Here is a 20494-nt window from a genome sequence, read left to right as displayed (position 1 = left end):
ACGAGACGCAGATGCTTACATAGAACCAATAGCAATAGCAGTCAGTAATGTTTTCTTAAGGTAAGGTTTTCTTAAGGTTTTGATGAATTAACTTTGTATACTGTTTTCGCACCTTTCCTTGAAAGAACTCTCTTTGTGCTTGGATGAAATTCAAATTTTGTCTCATAAACATTGTTGAAAGCATCTGGACAATCAAAGACATAAAACAAACCATTCCTTTCTAAAAAATTGTGAAAATTTTCAAAAAATCTTTTGATTCTGCTGGCTGCAACGATTGCTGCTGCTCTGCTAATAGATTCATTGATACGAAGAACTATTTCAGGATTTTTTTTAAGGAATACTTCACCCAATATTCAGTCGGAAGTCTATTTTTAAACGATGGAATGTTAAACGGTGGAAGATTTACGAAACTTTCGTACGTCTGTAGCAGCCTTAGTTAAATCATCCTTCATCTTAGGGTTGCCCTAAAAAAGAGATGAGAGTTTTGTAAAAATGATTGAAGCGGGAAATTTGGTGGTTACTTTGCTCGTCCATTATATTGTTGAGATCCATCAGATTTGTTTAGAAACATATTCAAGTATTCAGGAAAAGAAACTATTATGGTGGCTATTTGATGACTAAATGGGTTAAGCTTGGCTTAAAGCTTTCAGCACCTCCTGCAGAGTGCGGCAGAGAGAACTATATTTACTGAGAACTGATAAAAGTAAACCAAAATGTTTTTGATTTTTTTTTTTTTTTTTTTTAAAGTTTATTGCTGTGTCTTCTTGTATAAAGCCATTTAATGAGAGTAAATTTAAAATAGGGACTCCCGGTTCCGTAAAATTAAATAAAATGATTTTTGTAACATTTAAAATAGAAGTAATTTTATTTTAAAATCTTTATTTCCAATTTTCTGTTTAAATTTTATTTAAAGTTAATTCAAATTTAAAGTTGTTTTTTTAAAAAAACTCATTTTAATTGTACTTAAACTAAAATTTTAAATGTCTTTCAAAATTCATAACGTATAGAAAATTATTGAAGGAGGAGTGTGCAATAATAAACCGGCTTTCATTTATGAACGACGGCCGTCGCATTCTCTTTTAGACATAAATCCTTCGAGTAGTTCACCACGAGAAGGTAATAATAAATTTCAATCGCTTTTTTTTTATCCAAAGTATTTTTAGTCAATGGTTCTATTGAAATATCCTAAAGTAATGATACCACTTGTGTTATACTAAGTTTCTATGTTTAAACGCCAAAAACACAGACAACAAAAGATTCAAGATGTTCATAAATTCTTGACTGATAAACGTTTTAAAAGCTCTAAGCTTAAGTTCGATCTGTAAAAACTTTTGTGTCATGGTGTTGTTCGTACTAGCTATAGTATTTTTCAAACGATAATGAAAAATTTATTTTATATTTTAAACTTTGAACAACATTTGACAATAATTTCAATAATCAGAAACTATGCTTTTTAAAAATTATCTTTCAATTTTGAAGGTACATATTGTAGTTGTTCTAATACTGCTAATAATTGAAATACAGCTATTGCAGAGGTGCAGTTCCTTAATTATTTGTAAGAATCATTGCTTGATGTAAACTTTGTAGAAAATTAAACTTAGTTTTTGTTCTATATAACTGACCTATAAGTCCATAGTCTAATCAATTGAAATGTCTATTATCTTTCACATGAGAAACATCTAAGGGGATGTTTAGTAAATTAAAGTATTTGAAGCAGACAGTAAAATCTTTGCTGATCATTATAACTAAAGTTATTACTGTTTTTTCGTTTGTCTAAAAATGTGTAAGAAGCAAAAGTTGACTTGCTGAAATGGTCTGTACCAATAAGTTATTCTTAACTGAGTCACAGGATCCTTATCTGACACTGTTCAATTTGTTCAAGGTACCTCCTTGAAGTTCTTTCCCTACTAAAAAGGGTTCATAGCTAAGGAATGTTGTAGGACTTTGAAATATTTGTTATTTTCTTGGTTATAAATCCAGATCTAATTTTAAATTCATATCATATACCTGTATTAAAGTTTGGTATAACTTACTATCATATAAATCCAATTAAGCTTATGGTAATAAAATTGCCTTAAAAGCAGTTTTTACATAATATCCAGTTTTGTAGTAAATTAACTGATATCCTGTAATATCTTAACTTATTTTTTTCTTGGGTGATTTTTATGTGTAGTTGCAATCTCCTTTACTGTATGTATATAAGTAAATTAATTATATATATATATTTTTGATTGGTTTTAATTTTTTAAAAAGAACTTTGTTTTTTGGAAGAGAACAAACTAAAACTGTTAGGGTTTTTTTGAATTTTTGAATTTTAAGCCACATCGATGAGGTATCTTAAACTCTTTTAAATACCTTTAAACCAAGACTTATGCATCACTTTTTTATGATAATTTGTAAACTTGTTCTCAGTTAGTCCAAACTTTGTGTAAATATAATGTTTTACATGTCTAAATTATTTTATTAATGCTGGTGATAATTCCTCAAAATTTCCTATTTTACATAAAGCATGATTCCAATCCTCTTAAGTGTATAATTGTGTTGTTATCTACGAATACTAGGAGTATCAGAAGATTTATCCTGTTATCTAGGAATATTTGAAATGTTGTGCAGACGTTTCTTGTAATTTATTAAACTCATTTTGTTTATTGTTTATCTAAATTTTTTTTTATCTTCTTTTAATCTTTTTCTATTTACATACAGAATTATTTTATATACTGATATGATTTAAGTACTGTTTAATAATTACCCACTCATGTTGTATGTTGTTCATGTTTCACTTCCAGTAGAACAATGACTTACTGATTGGAGTACATCAACATTTGCAGAATAAACCGCAAATGGCTAATATGTTATTTGCTGGAAAAAAGCCAAGTTACAAAATGTTATTAACCCAGTGGGCAAAGCGACGTCGGAACAACGTCGGATCGACGTCGGAGCTGACGTCGGATCGATGTTGGATTTACGTTGGAAATGGAAAGGTTGGGCGACGTCGAAAAAAAGACATCGGATGATGTCAGAATTCCGATGTCATTCAACGTCGAGCGATGTTAAACCAACGTCGGAACGACGTCAGATTACTGATGTAAAGACGATGTCATTAAGTGGTAGAGCGATGTTAAACCAACATAATAAATACAATTAAAAAATAGCACATATTTTCCGGCGTAAAAGCATTCATTACAAAAAACAACTTTCTATTTTGCATCAGTATCTTTCTGGACACGCCCAATGATAAGCTTGTAAACTTTTAACTTTTCAAAACTTTGTTTATCCTGAACATCGTTCTTTTTTTTTTGCGTTTAGTCTCTTTCATATTAAAACAAGCCATAACTTTGTGCGACATCAGACTATAAAAAGAAAGAAAAAATTTTAAAATGATGAAAAAATAATTTTAAGAGTATATATATTTGAGTTCTTTGTTGTGGAGGAAGCCTATTTCCCAATATGACATGTCCAGCTCGCCATCGATGTATGGGGGATATTGCAGTCATTTTATTGGTTGTATCCATATCATCATCAAAATATATTGATAAATAAATATTAATTATAAAATATGCAAGGAAACTTACATCAATTCTCATGGTTTACCCAATATCTTCTTTAATAACAGTAATGGTCTGTCTCTGATTTCTGGTTCTCAAATGAAGTGTATATTCATTCTCTGTATCAGATTCTGAGGTTGATTCTGAAAACAAAAGATATTGTTTTTGGAATCAATATATTGATAAATAAATATTCTTAACTATCAAATATGCATGTCAGTAGCACACTCAGGTCTCCAAATATTTCATAACCAGTGAGAACTTCTGACTTTTTAAAAATGCTTCTGCTGATGTAAGGTAAAAAAAATTTTTTCAAAAATTCAAAACGTACTTTGAAATAACTCATAAATAGCCATTTTTTTAGTCTGCATAAAAGAAATTGTTAACAAAATTAACACCATGAACTACAATAGCATAGACAAATAAAACTTTATAAACTTGAAAGTTACTCTACCATTAATACGCTTTGACAAATTTTTGTGTTTGTTATTATATTGCACAGTTTTTATGGCTGTTGTGATGTTGATTTGATAAGATTTGAGGGATGTATTGAATTATTTTTTTATTAGGATGACGAATAACTTAACAAAACAACATTAATATCACGTAACAAAATTCTTATATATTTTAATATGTATTCTAAAGTCCACCCTCTTATTTACAAAGTCATTCACAAACTTAGATCCCTTAACTGTACCAACTGGCTATTATTTTATCATTATTTTTGTATTAGGGTCACTCACCCTAATACAATAATAATGATATTTATTAATATTAATAAATAATGATCAATTACTACTGTTAGCTGACTCAGAACAAAGAGATTCAACTTCATTGTTAACAAATTGTACATTGTCATCAGAATCATTTCGCAGAGCATCATTAATTAGATTATTGATTTCTTGATTTTGGGCTCCCCAATTATTAATGTAAGACATCTAAAGAATAATCTTAAAAAGCTGTTGAAAAAGTTATAGATTGTGATATCGATCCATTTTTGAATATTCATGTTTATCCCACTGTGTGCCTATCCAAAAAAATTAACATGGAAACAAGAAAGTGGGACAAGATCATGGAAACAACAGAGACAAGATCTGTAAAGCATGATGAAACTGTTAATACATCTAACAAAGTGTATATTGGGGTATCTGAAGAAGAATGGAAATAAAGATGTGCAAACCACAAACATTTATTCACAAAAAGCTCAAATAATGTATTTTTGCAATGATGATTGCAATAAGCATGAAACTTAAAGTAGTAAACATTATGTAGTTTTATTTTAAATTTATCACATTAAATAAAATATATTACTCTGATTTTATTCATTTAGCACTCTTGTTGAATTTGCACATACAAATAACCTTAAAAACAGTACAGTAATGAATTAATAAAAAAAATTCAGATAAATATTTTTTACTAATTTAAATATACATGCATACATACATACATACATACATACATACATACATACATACATACATACATACATACATACATACATACATACATACATACATACATACATACATACATACATACATACATACATACATACATACATACATACATACATACATACATACATACATACATACATACATACATACATACATACATACATACATACATACATACATACATACATACATCTTTTAAAGTCACAATTAATTAAATCAAGTAAAAAAATAAACTAACTTTCGCTTGCCATAAAGAGCATGCGTTTTATGGTTTGTCAATATGTTATGGCTGTCAATAAAGTCTTAGTGTTAAATTTATATCTTCCCGGTAAATTTATTTTTTCCAATAATAATTATTTTTCCGGTAGAATAACTACTTTTTTCCAGTAAGATGTTTATTTTCCGGTATTCAAACTTCCAGTTCAAAAAATATATAATAAAATTACCGTGGTGTTTACATAAAATAAACATTTAGAGAAAAAAATTTAGTTAGTTTATCTAACTAGATATCTAGTTAAAATAACAAAGTTATTTTCCGCAAATGTTTCTTTTATATATACGAAATTTGTCATTTCTTAAATTAGGACTTACTTAAAGCATAGTACTTTGTTAGGTCACACCACCGTATGTAAATTTTATTTATTTGTAAAATTGTCGATTTACGTCGTATTTATGTCAAAAGACATCGCACGATGTCAGAACAACGTTGGTAAGACAACGTCGTTTTGACGTCGTTATCGCGACGTTATAACAACGTTGTAATAAGTCGGTTGACATCGCCGATGAAAATCCAACGTAAACCCGACGTCGGTTTGACATCGCGTGCCCACTGGGAAGTTAAAATACAAAATACAACATATACATTGAAACTTGAATCCACTAAGAATGCTCAAAAATGTTCCTTAAAAATGCATGAAGGTAAAAATATTAAATCATAAAACATTAAACGACTATCTAACTAATTAAATAAATCATTATTAAACTATTATCATTATTAAACAAATATCGATTACAAGTTTTGGAAGAGAAAATTAGATAAGTGTTTTTACTAATTTATTATGGCTCTGCTCTTTAAGAACGTTGAGCAATCTATTTATAGAATACGCTAACATAGTTTTTCTATATATATATATATATATATATATATATATATATATATATATATATATATATATATATATATATATATATATATATATATATATATATATATATATATATATATATATATATATATATATATATACATATATATACATATATATATTTACAGGGTGTCTGCCAATATTTTAAGTTGGATTTCCCTGGCTTTTCCCTGATATTTACCTATTTATCGTTGAGAAAAATGCTCTTCAACTGTAAAAATATTAACAATAATACAACCCACATTAAATATATCAAGAGAAGTTCATAAAACTAACTGCCAAATATACTTTTAGATTACGTGTACTATATACAACTTATTTAAGTTATAAAAGTTTGATAAAGACTCATCTTTCCTGATTTTTCTAAACATTAACCTAATTTCCCTGATAATCCCCTGATTTATTTGAAGATATCCGAATTCCTCGACATTTCCCTGATTTGGCAGACATCCTGTATATATTTATATGCAGATCTAGCGAATAAAGACCACTTAGCAACATTGCAACATAACGTAACAAGAATTTAATTTGATCTAAAGTTATTAGTAACAACAGCAAGGCTAAATAAAATTGACAAAGTATGTATGATGAATTTAGCAATTAGTATGCATAACAATGTTTTGTTACAAATGCTGTGTTATTATTAACAACAACATAAGTTTTTTTTAACATATTTATCTTAACTAAAACTACTTGATTACTCACACACTTAAGCAAGTTATGATCAAGGCTTTGTGTTTAAATAATCGCTATTATTTAAAAAATTGTAGAATTTTATAAAATACTTCAAATATTTAAAGAAACACCACTAAAAATTTATGCACCCGAAAAACGCTGATAGTCCAAAAATGTATCTGGCAAAAATGCAGATACTCCAATTTTGTTTTACGCGGAGATTGCAGATAAGCCAATTTTGTTTTATACGGAGAAAGCAGATAAACCAAATTTGTTTTCCGCGTAGATTGCAGATAGGCCGATTTTGCGCGGAGCCATCGTTATAAGTTTAACCAGAAAAACATTGGCCCTATGTCATGCCTTAAACATGATTGAAAATATGCTTTTGTCAATCTTTTAACGACTTTTCTATGATTGATATAATTTGATTCAACATCCTCAACTAAAAAAAACTCTACTGTTAAAATAAAGAGTAGGATTTTAGTGCAAAAAAGTTGACGCAACCAGCTGCAGTGAAAACTAACGAATGATTTTATACAACCATTGAACCAGGAAAAGTTCAGAAGTGAGAAAGAATAGAACTTAAGAAGTCTCGTAAAACATTAACAAAAAAAAGAAGCTTCGTTGGAAAAAAAAAGTCTGTAATACCAATTGCATTTAGCGGTTCCTTAAAATGGCTTAATTTTGTTTTGAAAATCACTCAGTTTTCTGCGAATAACCTTTTTATTTTCGGTTGTGTCAAATCAAGGTGGTAGATTACCTTCATAAAGTCATTTTTCGAATTCTTTTTTATTGCGTTAATCTACGGAATCAAAAATAAAAAATCGAAGGAAACATCTGGGACAGGTTTTGGCTTTTGTAAACATTCGACATAAAGTCAATTCTGCAAAAAAGCCTCCTGGGGCCGTTCAAATTTTCAACTTCGGATGAGAGGTCAAAAGATTTTTGATTAATTCCGCTGGGAAGTTATAAAATTTGTTTTCAAATCTTGACGCCTGTTGGGGAAAACTATATGGAGTAAAATCAGCGCAAATCGATCGCCGGAGCATTAAAAATCAAGCAACTTTTTAAATTTCAGAGTTTATTTTTCTTTTTTTACATGAGATACAAATAAAAAAAAACAACAAAAAACAGTTAAAAAGATATTTAAGAAATTAATAAATTGATTTAGAAAATATGGAAATATTCAATAAAAAAAAAGATCACTTTTAGCAGAAAATATGTTAAAATTTTACATAACCTAGCACGTTTTAATTAAGAAATTATTTTCTAAACTTGTTGCGTTCAATAACTTAATTTCATTTGGCTGAGTACAAGTTGTGCTTCATTCTCACTCTTTTTCAACAGGGTTTTGCAATGAAAAAATTTTGTGAATGATTTGCGCCAATTATCTACGCATTTTCACACTATTCTTTTATGTCACTTTTTCCCTCGAGTTTTATAGCGAACTGATAAAAGTACATATTTGGGGATTTATTTTTTGCAAGGATTGGGTTTTTTAAGCGAGATAAGGGATTCGCTTAAAAAATTGGATTCGACGAACTTTTTTCCCTAATCAAAAGGCTGATATTTAGAAGTTATAAGATTTTGGTAATTTCTTTGAGGACTGTTACTTATAAAAGTAATTCTTTACTACATTATAGGAAGCTGAATAGAAAATTCTTCTTTTCTAAGATTATTACGTTCTTTCTGCAAAAGGATTCCATTCTGACAATTATCACTCGTTAAGTAACTTTAAAATTGTTGAGTTAGTATATCGCTAAAATTATCCGTCCTGTTATTGCCACAGCCCAATTAATATACTATCAGATCACCCTAAAAAAAAAGTTGTTTGCGAATTTATAACAGTGATATAAAAAAATTGATCATACGTTTTACAAAAAATATACGTTCGCAAAAGCTGTTATGCAATTCGTTACTATAGTTACTACTTTTAGAGCATGGGTAAACAAATTCCACGAGTAATTAAATTTTATTGAAATTCATTGAAATTCAATGAATTTCAATGAACTCCATGAATTTCCTAATGAACTTCCATGAGAGTCTGACATTCTTCTCTTAATCACAAGATTATGATAGTTATGTCAATTTAAGAATAAAGAATTGCTAAAAACTTAACGGTTGTTAATAATTTCAAATTACGTTGTTAAAATTTTTATATTTATTTGAGAGCATTCTATTAACGCGTGATGCCAGTCTTCCTTCATCACGCTTTAAAACGTTTCAAAACTCAACACAAATCGAAACCAAAAGAATGTTTTGTTTTCAGCAAACGAAACAAACTTAACATTAGAAATGAGGTTTACCCTCTTTTATTTTTTTTTCCAATGTTTTACTTTGTTTCAATACTTGTAATCATTATTCAGATGGAGACTGGTAATCAAAGGTGGAGCAAGCGCGTTGATAAAAATATCACAAAGTTACTGAAGTCATAAATTTTAAAACAGAAATTACGCAATAAATTTTTCCATTGTTTCAGAAGGCGCCCGTGAACCACCTGCCAACTGCAATTTCGAACGGTATAAATTGATTGACAAACGAAATCATTGTTCTCTTTGAAGTTGCAACTTGATGTGACTCGTGAAGTTGAAAATCTTCAAAGGAATCCAAAATGATATCACAACGCATAGCACTCTCGTTGAATTAGACATTTCATTTGTTACAGCGGATTGAAGTTTTTCTTCATGTAAGTTTATCTTTTGTGAAAATATCGTTGGCATGTGAAATTCTGTCCGATTTAAAAGAACTTTTTTTTCATTCTTTCACGAACAAAACAGTCGCATTATATTTATAAACTTACATATGACGGTTTCAATCTTAAATAGTTAATGACACTGATTTTTTTTATATTAAATATTAAATTCTAACTAGAACATGTTTTATTTCCAACTAAGATGATCTATGCTCTCAACCAAAAGTAAAAAATTAAAAAGTGCTTTTGATGATTTTCTACTCCAAAGTTTAATTTTCTAGAACATTTATAACTATTTAAATTTTTCGATTGAAGCAGTTTGTAAAAAGTTTGTAACAAGTCGACAGCTATAAAGTTGTTCTTTTACTTTTATATAAAATTAGATTTTAACTTAGAAGCAAACTTCATCCGAAGTTCTCATCTCTTTCTAATTCACAGGAATATATGGTTAATTCTATTTAATTCTAATTAATTGTATTGCTCTTTTTATGATATACCTGTAACAGTGGCTACGAGTACTTGCGGTGTCTTGCTGTAGTTGTAAAAAAAGCTGTGAAGTGATATAATGAAAAATTATGTAAAAGTTGGCTGGTATAAATCTGATTTAAAAATATCATTGTAACGTTGCATTTAGTGAAAAGTTTGAACAGCTCAACAGTTACAACAGCTCAGTTATCAACAGCTCAGTTATCGTTTTTGAATGTATTTGCTGTTTTCAAGTCAGTCTTTCTTGCATAATTATTTCCTCGCGAAATTATTCTAGGTAACTAAATTTCCTAAATTAAACTACTTTAAACCATTTTGGTTTTATGCACTTGCTCCACTATGCAGATAAAGTCCTAAATATTTAACTTAAAACTATTTGGAATAGAAATAAGTTTTTCCTTGTAAAGTTCATTAACTGGTTTTTATAAAATCTAAAATTTAAATTTTGTTTAAAGTCTAGCAATACAAATGAAAAAAAGAATTAGTATAAATAGTACAAGCTACTTTTATTTTTTACTAAACTATTTAAGAAATAGGTCTTGAAAAATACCAAGAAGTTCTTACAGTTTTAGGTACAGAAGAAATTAACACAACACCCACTTCAAGCTTAAATAAAAAGAAGAATTATAATATTGATTTAAAAACGTGAAGGCATTTAAAGTTGAAGTATGCTAAGGTATTTCTTTTAGTTTTAAATTTTTTTTCTTTTTCTCTAATTTTAAATCACAAATTGATTAAAGTTAGCAGAAATATTATTTACTAACATTGCTGAAAAAAAATTATTCACATACCTTTTTGTCCTGAATTCTTGAGAACTTCTTGAAAGCTCCTGACAGAATTTTAGCAATCTATTCTTTATATGAAAATTGTATTTCATTATGGAAATCTACTCACAACTGAGAGAAAATGAAGGGTGTGGTGGAAGACTTCAGGTTTTTTAAATTTATGTGATTTAACTTTGGAAATAGAATTCTTATCTTAAGTGATTGCAGGCTTATTTTCCTTGAAATCTTTTAGTGTTTTTAGATTTAAATGTACTTCTATATTTTTAATTAATTCTAAATTCTATTTTAATTCTAAATGTTATTATTAGTTCTTATTTAAACAGTGAAAAATTTGTAAAAAAATTTGCCTAACAACAATTAGCTAGTTATTAGTAGCAGAACTTTAAATTCTGTTAAAAAAGCAGGCCTATGTCAATGAAGGGACTATTTTAGCTGTTGATTATCTTTGCACTTATGTATTAAACTCTCATTTGTCACTTATTTCAATTTGTTTCATTTACTTTCTCATGAGAGCTCTGTGCAGGTTGTAATTTCATTTTGTTTTTATTTTATAGTTTGGATTGTTTGCTCACTTTGTCTAATTGTTTATATTTTAATACTTACAGTAGCACACTTATATTTTAGAACTTTCAGAAATTTGATTTTTATTTCTTTAGACATTGTTGTCTTATTTTTCTTTAAGGAGAATCCCTTCAGATTATTAAGATTTTAATTTAACTGATTTAGAGGCAACTTGAGAATTTATTTGGCATTGTATCATTTACGTTTCATCTTTTAATAAAAAGTTATTTGGATATTCTACAGAAGAAAGCACCGATCTTTCATATAAGAAAGTAAGACCTCCCTTTGTTCAGTGGCGGAAGAAAAGAAGTGAAGAAGAAGCAGCGATGGTAGAATAAGAGGCAATCTTTTAAAAAATTGATTTTCATTTAGTTTTACATTTATAAAGAAGATTTATTTCATTGTAAAGTTTTAAGTTTTTCTCAATTACTTTATTAAGTTTAGTTACACATACATAAAGGTTTGAAATGTCAACTCTTTTAACACTATTTGTTGGTAAATGTTGTATTTAGTTTTTACATCAGCCTTAGTTTATATTCTGTATACTTGGTTTCTTTATGCAGTTTGTATGTAGCTGTCTGTTTGTAAGTGTCTGTATGTAGTTGTATGTGTATGTAATTGTCTGTATGTAGTTGTCTGCGTATGTAATTATCTGTATGTAGTTGTCTCTATGTAGTTGTCTGTGTATGTAGTTTATTGTAAAAGTGTAGTTTATCACAGTATAACTGTTTATTTTCTTACAGTTGTTAAATTGGTATAAAAATATTTATGGGTTAATAAAGTCTATTGGTTAATAAAGTTTATTATTAGTAGCTGTCAAAATATATCAATGAAATGTAAAAAAAAAAAAATATGAAAACTTCTGTAATACCTTAGTACAGTTGGTGGATAACTTAAGACTTTAAAATTTTAATTCTTGTTTTTTAAAGAAAGTTTTGAGTGTGGAAAACTTCTTTCCATGAAAATTTATTTTTGCCCTTGAATGAAATTTTTGAGAAATATGGAATAAAAATTTTAAATTTTTTTAATTTTGATTTCTTACATTACTAATTTGAAATAGTTTTGCAAACAAAAAATCAATTTTCCTTGTGCACTAATTTAAATTTTCTTTGCTTTGCTGTGTGCCTCTTTAAGTTATGAAGTTTTTTATGAAGGTTTTTACAAGGTACTATGAGGTTTTTCTTGTTTGAATTTGTTAGGTGCTTTTGATTATTTTGATTGAATTTGATTGAAAACTGTCTTCAGTTTACTGTTGTAAATTTTCAACTAATTTTTAGATTATTTCTTTCAATGTTTTGTTTACAACTCTCTTGTTTTGTTTTCAACTCCCTTGTTTTGCTAGATTCTATCAGGTAGTGAGCTCCATTGTATATAGTTCTGTGATATAGTTCTGACAGTGTAAAATTAGTTGAGGTTGAAGCTTGTAGTCAAATAGGAATATTCTGCTTGTACTGAGTTCTATTGTTTTTTTACTTCTGCAAGCTGTAAAAGATTTTTACCCTTTGAAAAGTTTATTTCAAATGCCCTTCATATTACTTTATAGCAAAAAAAAAAAAAAAAATTATTGTTTCATGTGTGTAACCGAACCTTTAAATCACAATTTTTTTTCTATTCTTATTAAAACCAACTCTAAAATACGATTTTAAAATTGCTGTTTACTGTGCAGCTAAAATGTGTAAAAATGATACCCAGTCCTCTTTACCTTCATGCAATTGAAAATTTACAGCCTTTTAAAAAACAAGTAAAAAGTCATTTTCCAAAATTTTATAATGATACTCAAAATTACAAAAGAAATATAATTTTAATGTTTCATGGTCAACAAATTTCTTTTGACAAAAGTTTGAATGTAAAAATATTGAAAGAAGAAATTTAAATTTTTTACACTTAGGATATAATATTACAAAAGAAATTTAATTATAATGTTGAATGCCTAATAAATTTTATCTGACATAAATATGAATGTATAAACATAGACTAATAGAAGAAACTTCTATCTGCTATAATTCGTTTAGTTTAATTGATGCAACAACTGTGTTTAATTAGCAAAAGCAATTAGCCCATAGAGATATTTAAAATGTATCACAGGGAGTAATGCGAATCAGTTATTCCGTTCATTCCTGGCGGTACATTAATAAAACTGTATCAGATTTGCTAAGGGATTTTTACTGGAACTTAGACAAAGTATTGCAAATTCTTATATTTTCTCTTAGTTTCTGAAAGCCTCATGAAGTTTATGGCTAACTAATGTAATAGTTTCATGAGATGACTAATTATGTCATGTATGTCATCCAGTGTTTAGAGGCTTATCTCATTATTCAATAAAGAATAAGATTAAATGTATAGAAGCATTTTCGATAAAGTCGATAAGCGAATTTCTACCATGTAAGTGGTAGTTATGTATCAACTTTGATATAATTTTTTCCTTTAATTCAGACCATGTTCTCTTAGTTTCAACCAAATCTTAATCTGGGTCTGAGTCAAAAGACTTGTCAAATGAACCACATGTGATGCACAGTACATCTTCTAGTGCTTTGAGTGACTTCAACTTTGCCGTTCTTTTATCTACTTTTGTGTTGTCACGTAGTAATGCCCATTGATATGCTTATCACATTAATCCTCTCTCATTATCAGAATTTTCTACTGTCAAAAGGATGAATTTACTGCACTCCTAAGGCTGGAGTTCCTTCACCTAAATATATGAAACCACAAAATCTGATGGAAAACATGAAACATAAGATTTCTTGTAACGATCAATTTAAAAATGTTGTGAAACCTGGAATTAACTCTGACGTACAAGCAAACTCTCATAATATGGATTTTGGTACCAACCCTATCACTGAATTGAAGAAAGCTCTTGAGAAGGTATTCTAAAATCTTGTAAAATTTTGAAATAATGTTATAATAGTTTGTGGATGAGTATAGTGTTTATTGGCTCTGAATTTATTTCTTTCTTTTTTTTTTTTTTTATACATGCACCTATTGAAAAGCAAATAAAATGGTCTTGTTTATGTAAAATTCTTTTTTCTGACTACACATTGTTAGTTTTCTATTTTAGATTTATCTCTGGTGCCGTTTTTTATTTCGTCATTCATAGTTTTAATTTATTGCAATGTTATTTTTTTCATCCTTAAAAATTTGAAACTAAAATCATCTCTCTGTAAAGCATACTATAAACTTTTAGTTTCTTTATTGCGTTGTTGTTGGGATCCCTGTTCTGGCATTATGAATGGGTTGAAGTAAGTCTAGAAAGAGAAGACTGTTAGAGTTATCTCTTATATGTAGTTCCCGCTGGCGTAGATCTGGAAAATGAAATTATTGAACGAGATTTCTACAAATGAAAACCTAACGACTGCTTAAATTCCTTAAGGGTGAGTTTCGTTTGTTTGTTTGTTTGTCTTTTTAAAAAAACCTGTTGCTGAATGGGTGTCCTGCAATTTAGGACTTAGCTTAGAAAGTATGCAGTTCAATGAAAAAAAACCATACGAAAGACTTTCTTGACCATACAGGAAATGTAGTGAGAAAAAGAATGTGAAAAGTGGGGCATATGATTGATCATATGCCAACTGCCTAACGCATTAGGCAACATGGCACAATGTATTAGGTCATGTGTTTAAATAATAACAAAATAGATTAATTTAAAGTATTGGTTTTACTTTTATCAACTCTTTGTTATTAAGGAATATTCAAGAAAAAGGGTTGAAAATTTTTTTTCATTTTGACCATTAAATGACATTCTGCTTGAAGGTTTTGAAGATTTTCTGATTTGATTTACTCATCTGGGTTTTGTTGGTTTACAGTTCGATTTTTTCTCTTCATTAATTTTTTTCCTTATCTATTTGTAAAATATACGTGCATCAAGATGCCAAAAAAGACACCAAATTTTTTGATTTAGCAATATCAAAAGCAGGCTGAACACGAGTTGCACCAAGAATAATTGTAACAGACCGATTAAAGCGACACTAGCGATCCTCTTGCTTTGATTGCAATCGAATTTACTTTTTACTTGGCGTATACAAATGTACACGCTAAGCATCTGCGTCTCGTTATTTTTTTTATTCGAGACGAGACGAGACGATGATATCCGGAACACAATTTTTAAAATTCGAAAGAAATAATATTGTCCCGGTTTATAACTTCAGTTTAAGTTTATTCGTAAATTTTTTCCGGGACATTTCTTGTCTCGTTATGCTTGTTCCGGTTCATTTCAGAGAAAACGATTCCGAGACGCAGACCCTTAGTACACGCTTAGTAAAAATTTGCACGCATTTTTTTCTGTTATTTCTGACGTTAACAGCCACATACGTTGACTTCTGACTTAGAGTGCAATTAATTTTGCCAGCCTCATTCTTATTTAACGCAAAGTTTAATTATAAGAAAAATATTTTATTATATTAGTTATGACATTATTATGAGTTACGGCAATTTATTTGCAAACGAAATAAAAAATTTAATAGTTTAACAAAGTTATAAAAAAACTATCGAACTTTTAATTTTTTATTTCACTTATACATAAAACATAATTCGAAATTTATTTAAAACTTTTCCCAAGGGTCTTTTTTTCTGAAACTTCACGTTTCTAATTTTCCGGCTGTAAAAAAATTATTTTTAACTTTATACTCTTTCGAAAAAATTTTCATTCATTTGCATTTAAGAAATTCATTCATTAACTCAATACAAGGTCTTTTTTTTTATGGGTTCCTCCTTCATAACTTTACTTTGTTACAACTTCTACCATCTTCAAACATTTTATCGTACATTGGATAAAAAATTTCCGTTAAAAAAAAGATGCAATAATCATAAAAACTTATTTACATATTTCTAATAAATTAACATTAATCGATATTTGGGAAAACGATTAAAATAGTTGACAACTTTGATTTTTCATTTTCCACCTTTCATTTCCAACTTCAATTTCTAGTTGTATAATAACTCTCAAACAGATTGCTATAATATTTTTTGTAGCCAATGTTAATGGATGATTGATACCTAAAATTTCCGTTTGTATTTTATCAACTTGATAATAAATTTCTAAAGCTTCATTATATTTTCCCATATCACTCAAACAGTTTGCTATATTATTTTTTGTATCCAATGTTGATGGATGATTGATACCTAAAATTTCCGTTCGTATTTTATCAACTTGATAATAAATTTCTAAAGCTTCATTATATTTTCCCATATCACTCAAACGGTTTGCTATATTATTTTTTGTAGCCAATGTTGATGGATGATTGATACCTAAAATATCCGTTTGTATTTTATTAACTTGATAATAAATTTCTAAAGCTTCATTATATTTTCCTATATCACTCAAACGGTTTGCTATATTATTTTTTGTAGCCAATGTTGATGGATGATTGATACCTAAAATATCCGTTTGTATTTTATCAACTTGATAACAAATTTCTAAAGCTTCATTATATTTTCCCATTCGACTCAAACAGATTGCTATATTATTTTTTGTATCCAATGTTGATGGATGATTGATACCTAAAATATCCGTTTGTATTTTATCAACTTGATAATAAATTTCTAAAGCTTCATTATATTTTCCCATTCGGCTCAAACAGATTGCTATATTATTTTTTGTATCCAACGTTGATGGATGATTGATATCTAAAATTTCCGTATGTATTTTATCAACTTGATAATAAATTTCTAAAGCTTCATTATATTTTCCCATATCACTCAAACGGTTTGCTATATTATTTTTTGTAGCCAATGTTGATGGATGATTGATACCTAAAATATCCGTTTGTATTTTATCAACTTGATAACAAATTTCTAAAGCTTCATTATATTTTCCCATATCACTCAAACGGTTTGCTATATTATTTTTTGTAGCCAATGTTGATGGATGATTGATACCTAAAATATCCGTTTGTATTTTATCAACTTGATAACAAAGTTCTAAAGCTTCATTATATTTTCCCATTCGACTCAAACAGATTGCTATATTATTTTTTGTATCCAATGTTGATGGATGATTGATACCTAAAATATCCTTTTGTATTTTATCAACTTCATAACATATTTCTAAAGCTTCATTATATTTTCCCATTCGACTCAAACAGATTGCTATATTATTTTTTGTAGCCAATGTTGATTGATGATTGATACCTAAAATATCCGTTCGTATTTTATCAACTTGACAATAAATTTCTAAAGCTTCATTATATTTTCCCATATTTCTTAAACAGTTTGCTATGCTATGTTTAGTATCTAAAGTTATTTCATTTTCAATTCCATCAGATTTTATGTTATACTTTTCAATGGCATCGAGAATGTTTATTGCTTCTTGAAAGAAACCTTTGTTTGATAAGAAACTTTGGATACTCTGACTCTGTTGATGAAACACTTCACACATTTTTGGTTTATTAAAACGAAACATATGGATGAAATGGTTATAGAAGTGCTTTCCATCATCAACGTGTTCCTTTACCACTTCCAACTCTAATTTTAGAAAACGGGCGATATTTTCGTTGCATATTTCTGTTATTTCTTTGCGTTTTTGATAACATTTACACGCTAACTGTGTCATTTTGTGCATCGCGTACCTATCATTGTCATCGTCGAAACGATCAAGCAACGAATAACTTACTAGTAAACTTATTGCTCGATTTATCAAAAGCTCTTCGTTTATTTTCAGGTTTTTTAAAATGCCGTGAATAAACTTTTTTGTAATGTGTTGACCGTCGCAATACGATAAATGGTTCAAAATTTCCACTGATTTTTCATTCGATTTCTCTATTTTGTTTAATACTAAGCTAAGTGATGTTATAATAAACTTTGTTTCCACTTCAGTGGGGAAACCTTCCTCCAGCATTTCTAAAGGATATGATCGAAAAAGATCTAAATATTCCTGCAAAGAAACGCTGTTGTTGTTTATATAGAGAATGGCTTGATTAATGGCGAGTGGATGATATTGAAGCACTTTGGTTATTTCTTTTAGTTTTTCGTCATCGCTTATTATTATTTGTTTAATATTTCTTTTTGCGAAAAGTAAAGCATCTTGAGGAGAGAAAGAGTTAATTTGCACTTGATTAACATCGGGAGACCACGATCTCCATTGCGATGTTACCAAAGTAAATGCATTTTTTTTGTTTGATACGTATTTTTCAAAATTCTTCACACTCTCATCGTCGACGTTGTCGAAAATGTAAAGCGTTTTACCTTTTTCAAAATAGTGATGTATTTTTCTAGAAACTACTTCAATATCGAACGGATCGCCTTGAGAATCTCTTACGCTTAACCCTAGTTGGTGACAGAGATTAGTCATAGAAACTTGTATTTTATCAAACGATGCATCCACCCACACAATACTATGAAATTGGTCGTTATAAAATGCTGCATACTTTCTAGCGAGCTGAGTTTTTCCTATTCCAGACATTCCAGTTAAAACCGTGATTGATTTACCCGAATCGTTTGTTTGGCACACGAATTTATGAATTTGATGAAGTTCATCGTCACGCGAAAAGAAGGCTTTTGTCGGCGGCAGGATACCGAAAATGGAGTGTCGGGACATTAACTCTAAAAGACAAAAACTTTTCATATTTAACTGCACGGTGACATTTTTTGAGGAATATTTAGAAGTTATATTTTGAACGGCATTTCGTAATTCACATTTTTTTGTTTTTGATAGTTTAAACATAATATCTCGAAGATAAATAGTTTCTTTGAGAAATATTTTTTAAGCATATGCATGAATTTTTGCAGCTGAATATTGGGCGAATCCGTTCATATACTTGCTCAACATTGTTAATGCCTCTATAATGATTTGTCTAACACATAAAAAACATAAATTTAAGACAAATGCAATTAAATCAACAATTTCTGTTAAAAATATTTGTCACTATCTGCTGAATGTAATATTTAATACGCTTGCTGGTATTATGATGAAATATTCTGTCTATAAGTTTGTTTTATTTTCAAGCAATTCTATTCACGCTATGAAAAGCAATTACAGATGTTTTTTGAAAAAACATTTTACATGTAAAATACTCCCAGAGGAATATTTTGAAGTTTAATTTAAGAGCCTCGTCGCAATACAGTTATATTTTCGAAATCGAAATCAATTCTCTTAAAAAAGTATTTTGAAAAAGTTGAAAAAAACTTTGCTTCGTTATAAGTTTATGCAGTATTACCCTTTGGGGGAGGGTGGGAGGTTATAATCGTGCAATGCAGGAGCGCTGCAAAAAAAATCAAGATAGCGAGTCACATTAAACTTTTGTTTCATATTTGAAATAATATTGTAAACTAAGTATTTAAATGTAATAATGCTATAAATAGACCTTTTTTGAACTTAATTCAAGTGTGAATTTAATCCGCAAAATTGCTAAATAATGTTGCTGATAAAAAAGGCCCGAAAGGTTTGTGACAAATTTGCTAAATAAATTAAGGAAAGTTTGTCCTTTTCAAAAATGTTCGTGTTTGTTAAAAAAATCTTTTAATGGTCTTCAGTGTTTTAACTTTTTTTTGCATATTTTGTGTTTTTTAATTTTTTTTTATCTCTAATAAATATACAGGGACCGCAGGAGAACATCGGCAACAGCGGCACAAAAATTATCAAGCTCAAAATACCTACTTCGTTCGCATTCACTGATCAAATCTTTACGGTTGCAAAAAAGTAATCCGCTTTTCACATCTCGCCATTTTTTTGATGAATTATTCTTACGCCACTTGTTCAGTATTTGCAAAGTTTGTTCTCTCGTCGTTTCAAATTCTTCTTTTACATTATCGATTGCTGAGTCATCAACCGAAAGACATCGTGCAAACTTTTGCCAATCATAAGTCAACAAATCAGCAAGCGTTGTAAACACATCTTGTGGAAACTTTTCAACTAAATGAGAAGGGTTTTTTTTTTGAAAATGAGAATCTGTCTGAAATGGGAAATGTTAAATATATTTTATTACCCTTTATATCGTCCAACTTGTTCTCCATGACAACTTCGTCTTTTAACGCCGTTCTACGAAAAAGAAGTCCGTTAATTGCTATGATAAATTTCAGTAAAACGCTCTAAAACTTGTCAGCAAACAATTTTCGCAGTTAATAAACGAGTACAAAGAAATAGGCGCTGCTTCAAAATAAATTAGAGCAGTTTTAGAAGGGAAACAAACTATTTGATATAAGTTATTTCAGGAACACCCTT

General features: G+C 28.8%; 1 protein-coding gene, 1 long non-coding RNA gene and 1 pseudogene across 2 annotated transcripts in view; 2 read left to right on the top strand and 1 right to left on the bottom strand.

The window, feature by feature from the left end:
• LOC149876693 (uncharacterized) overlaps positions 1 to 20494 on the top strand; it is a 615724-nt pseudogene that overhangs the window by 262462 nt on the left and 332768 nt on the right.
• The window catches only part of LOC145193748 (uncharacterized), a 145978-nt gene that overhangs the window by 124518 nt on the left and 966 nt on the right, over positions 1 to 20494 (bottom strand). Inside the window, 3 exon segments of the mRNA XM_090074946.1 lie at positions 16219 to 18876; positions 19931 to 20185; positions 20259 to 20311. Of these exon segments, the coding sequence (XP_089931072.1) occupies positions 16219 to 18876; positions 19931 to 20185; positions 20259 to 20311 (2966 nt within the window).
• LOC149876712 (uncharacterized) lies at positions 1075 to 12651 on the top strand. Its single transcript, XR_016448558.1, has 5 exons — positions 1075 to 1116; positions 9302 to 9508; positions 10149 to 10277; positions 10567 to 10676; positions 11512 to 12651. It is a non-coding gene; the product is annotated as an uncharacterized LOC149876712 (long non-coding RNA).

The sequence above is a fragment of the Hydra viridissima genome, unplaced genomic scaffold (assembly GCF_058129835.1).
Source record: "Hydra viridissima isolate aposymbiotic clone 2 unplaced genomic scaffold, HvirCarnegie_v1 scaffold_18, whole genome shotgun sequence".
NCBI classification, from domain to species: Eukaryota; Metazoa; Cnidaria; class Hydrozoa; order Anthoathecata; family Hydridae; genus Hydra; species Hydra viridissima.
This window is presented reverse-complemented; position numbering and strand designations above follow the sequence as displayed.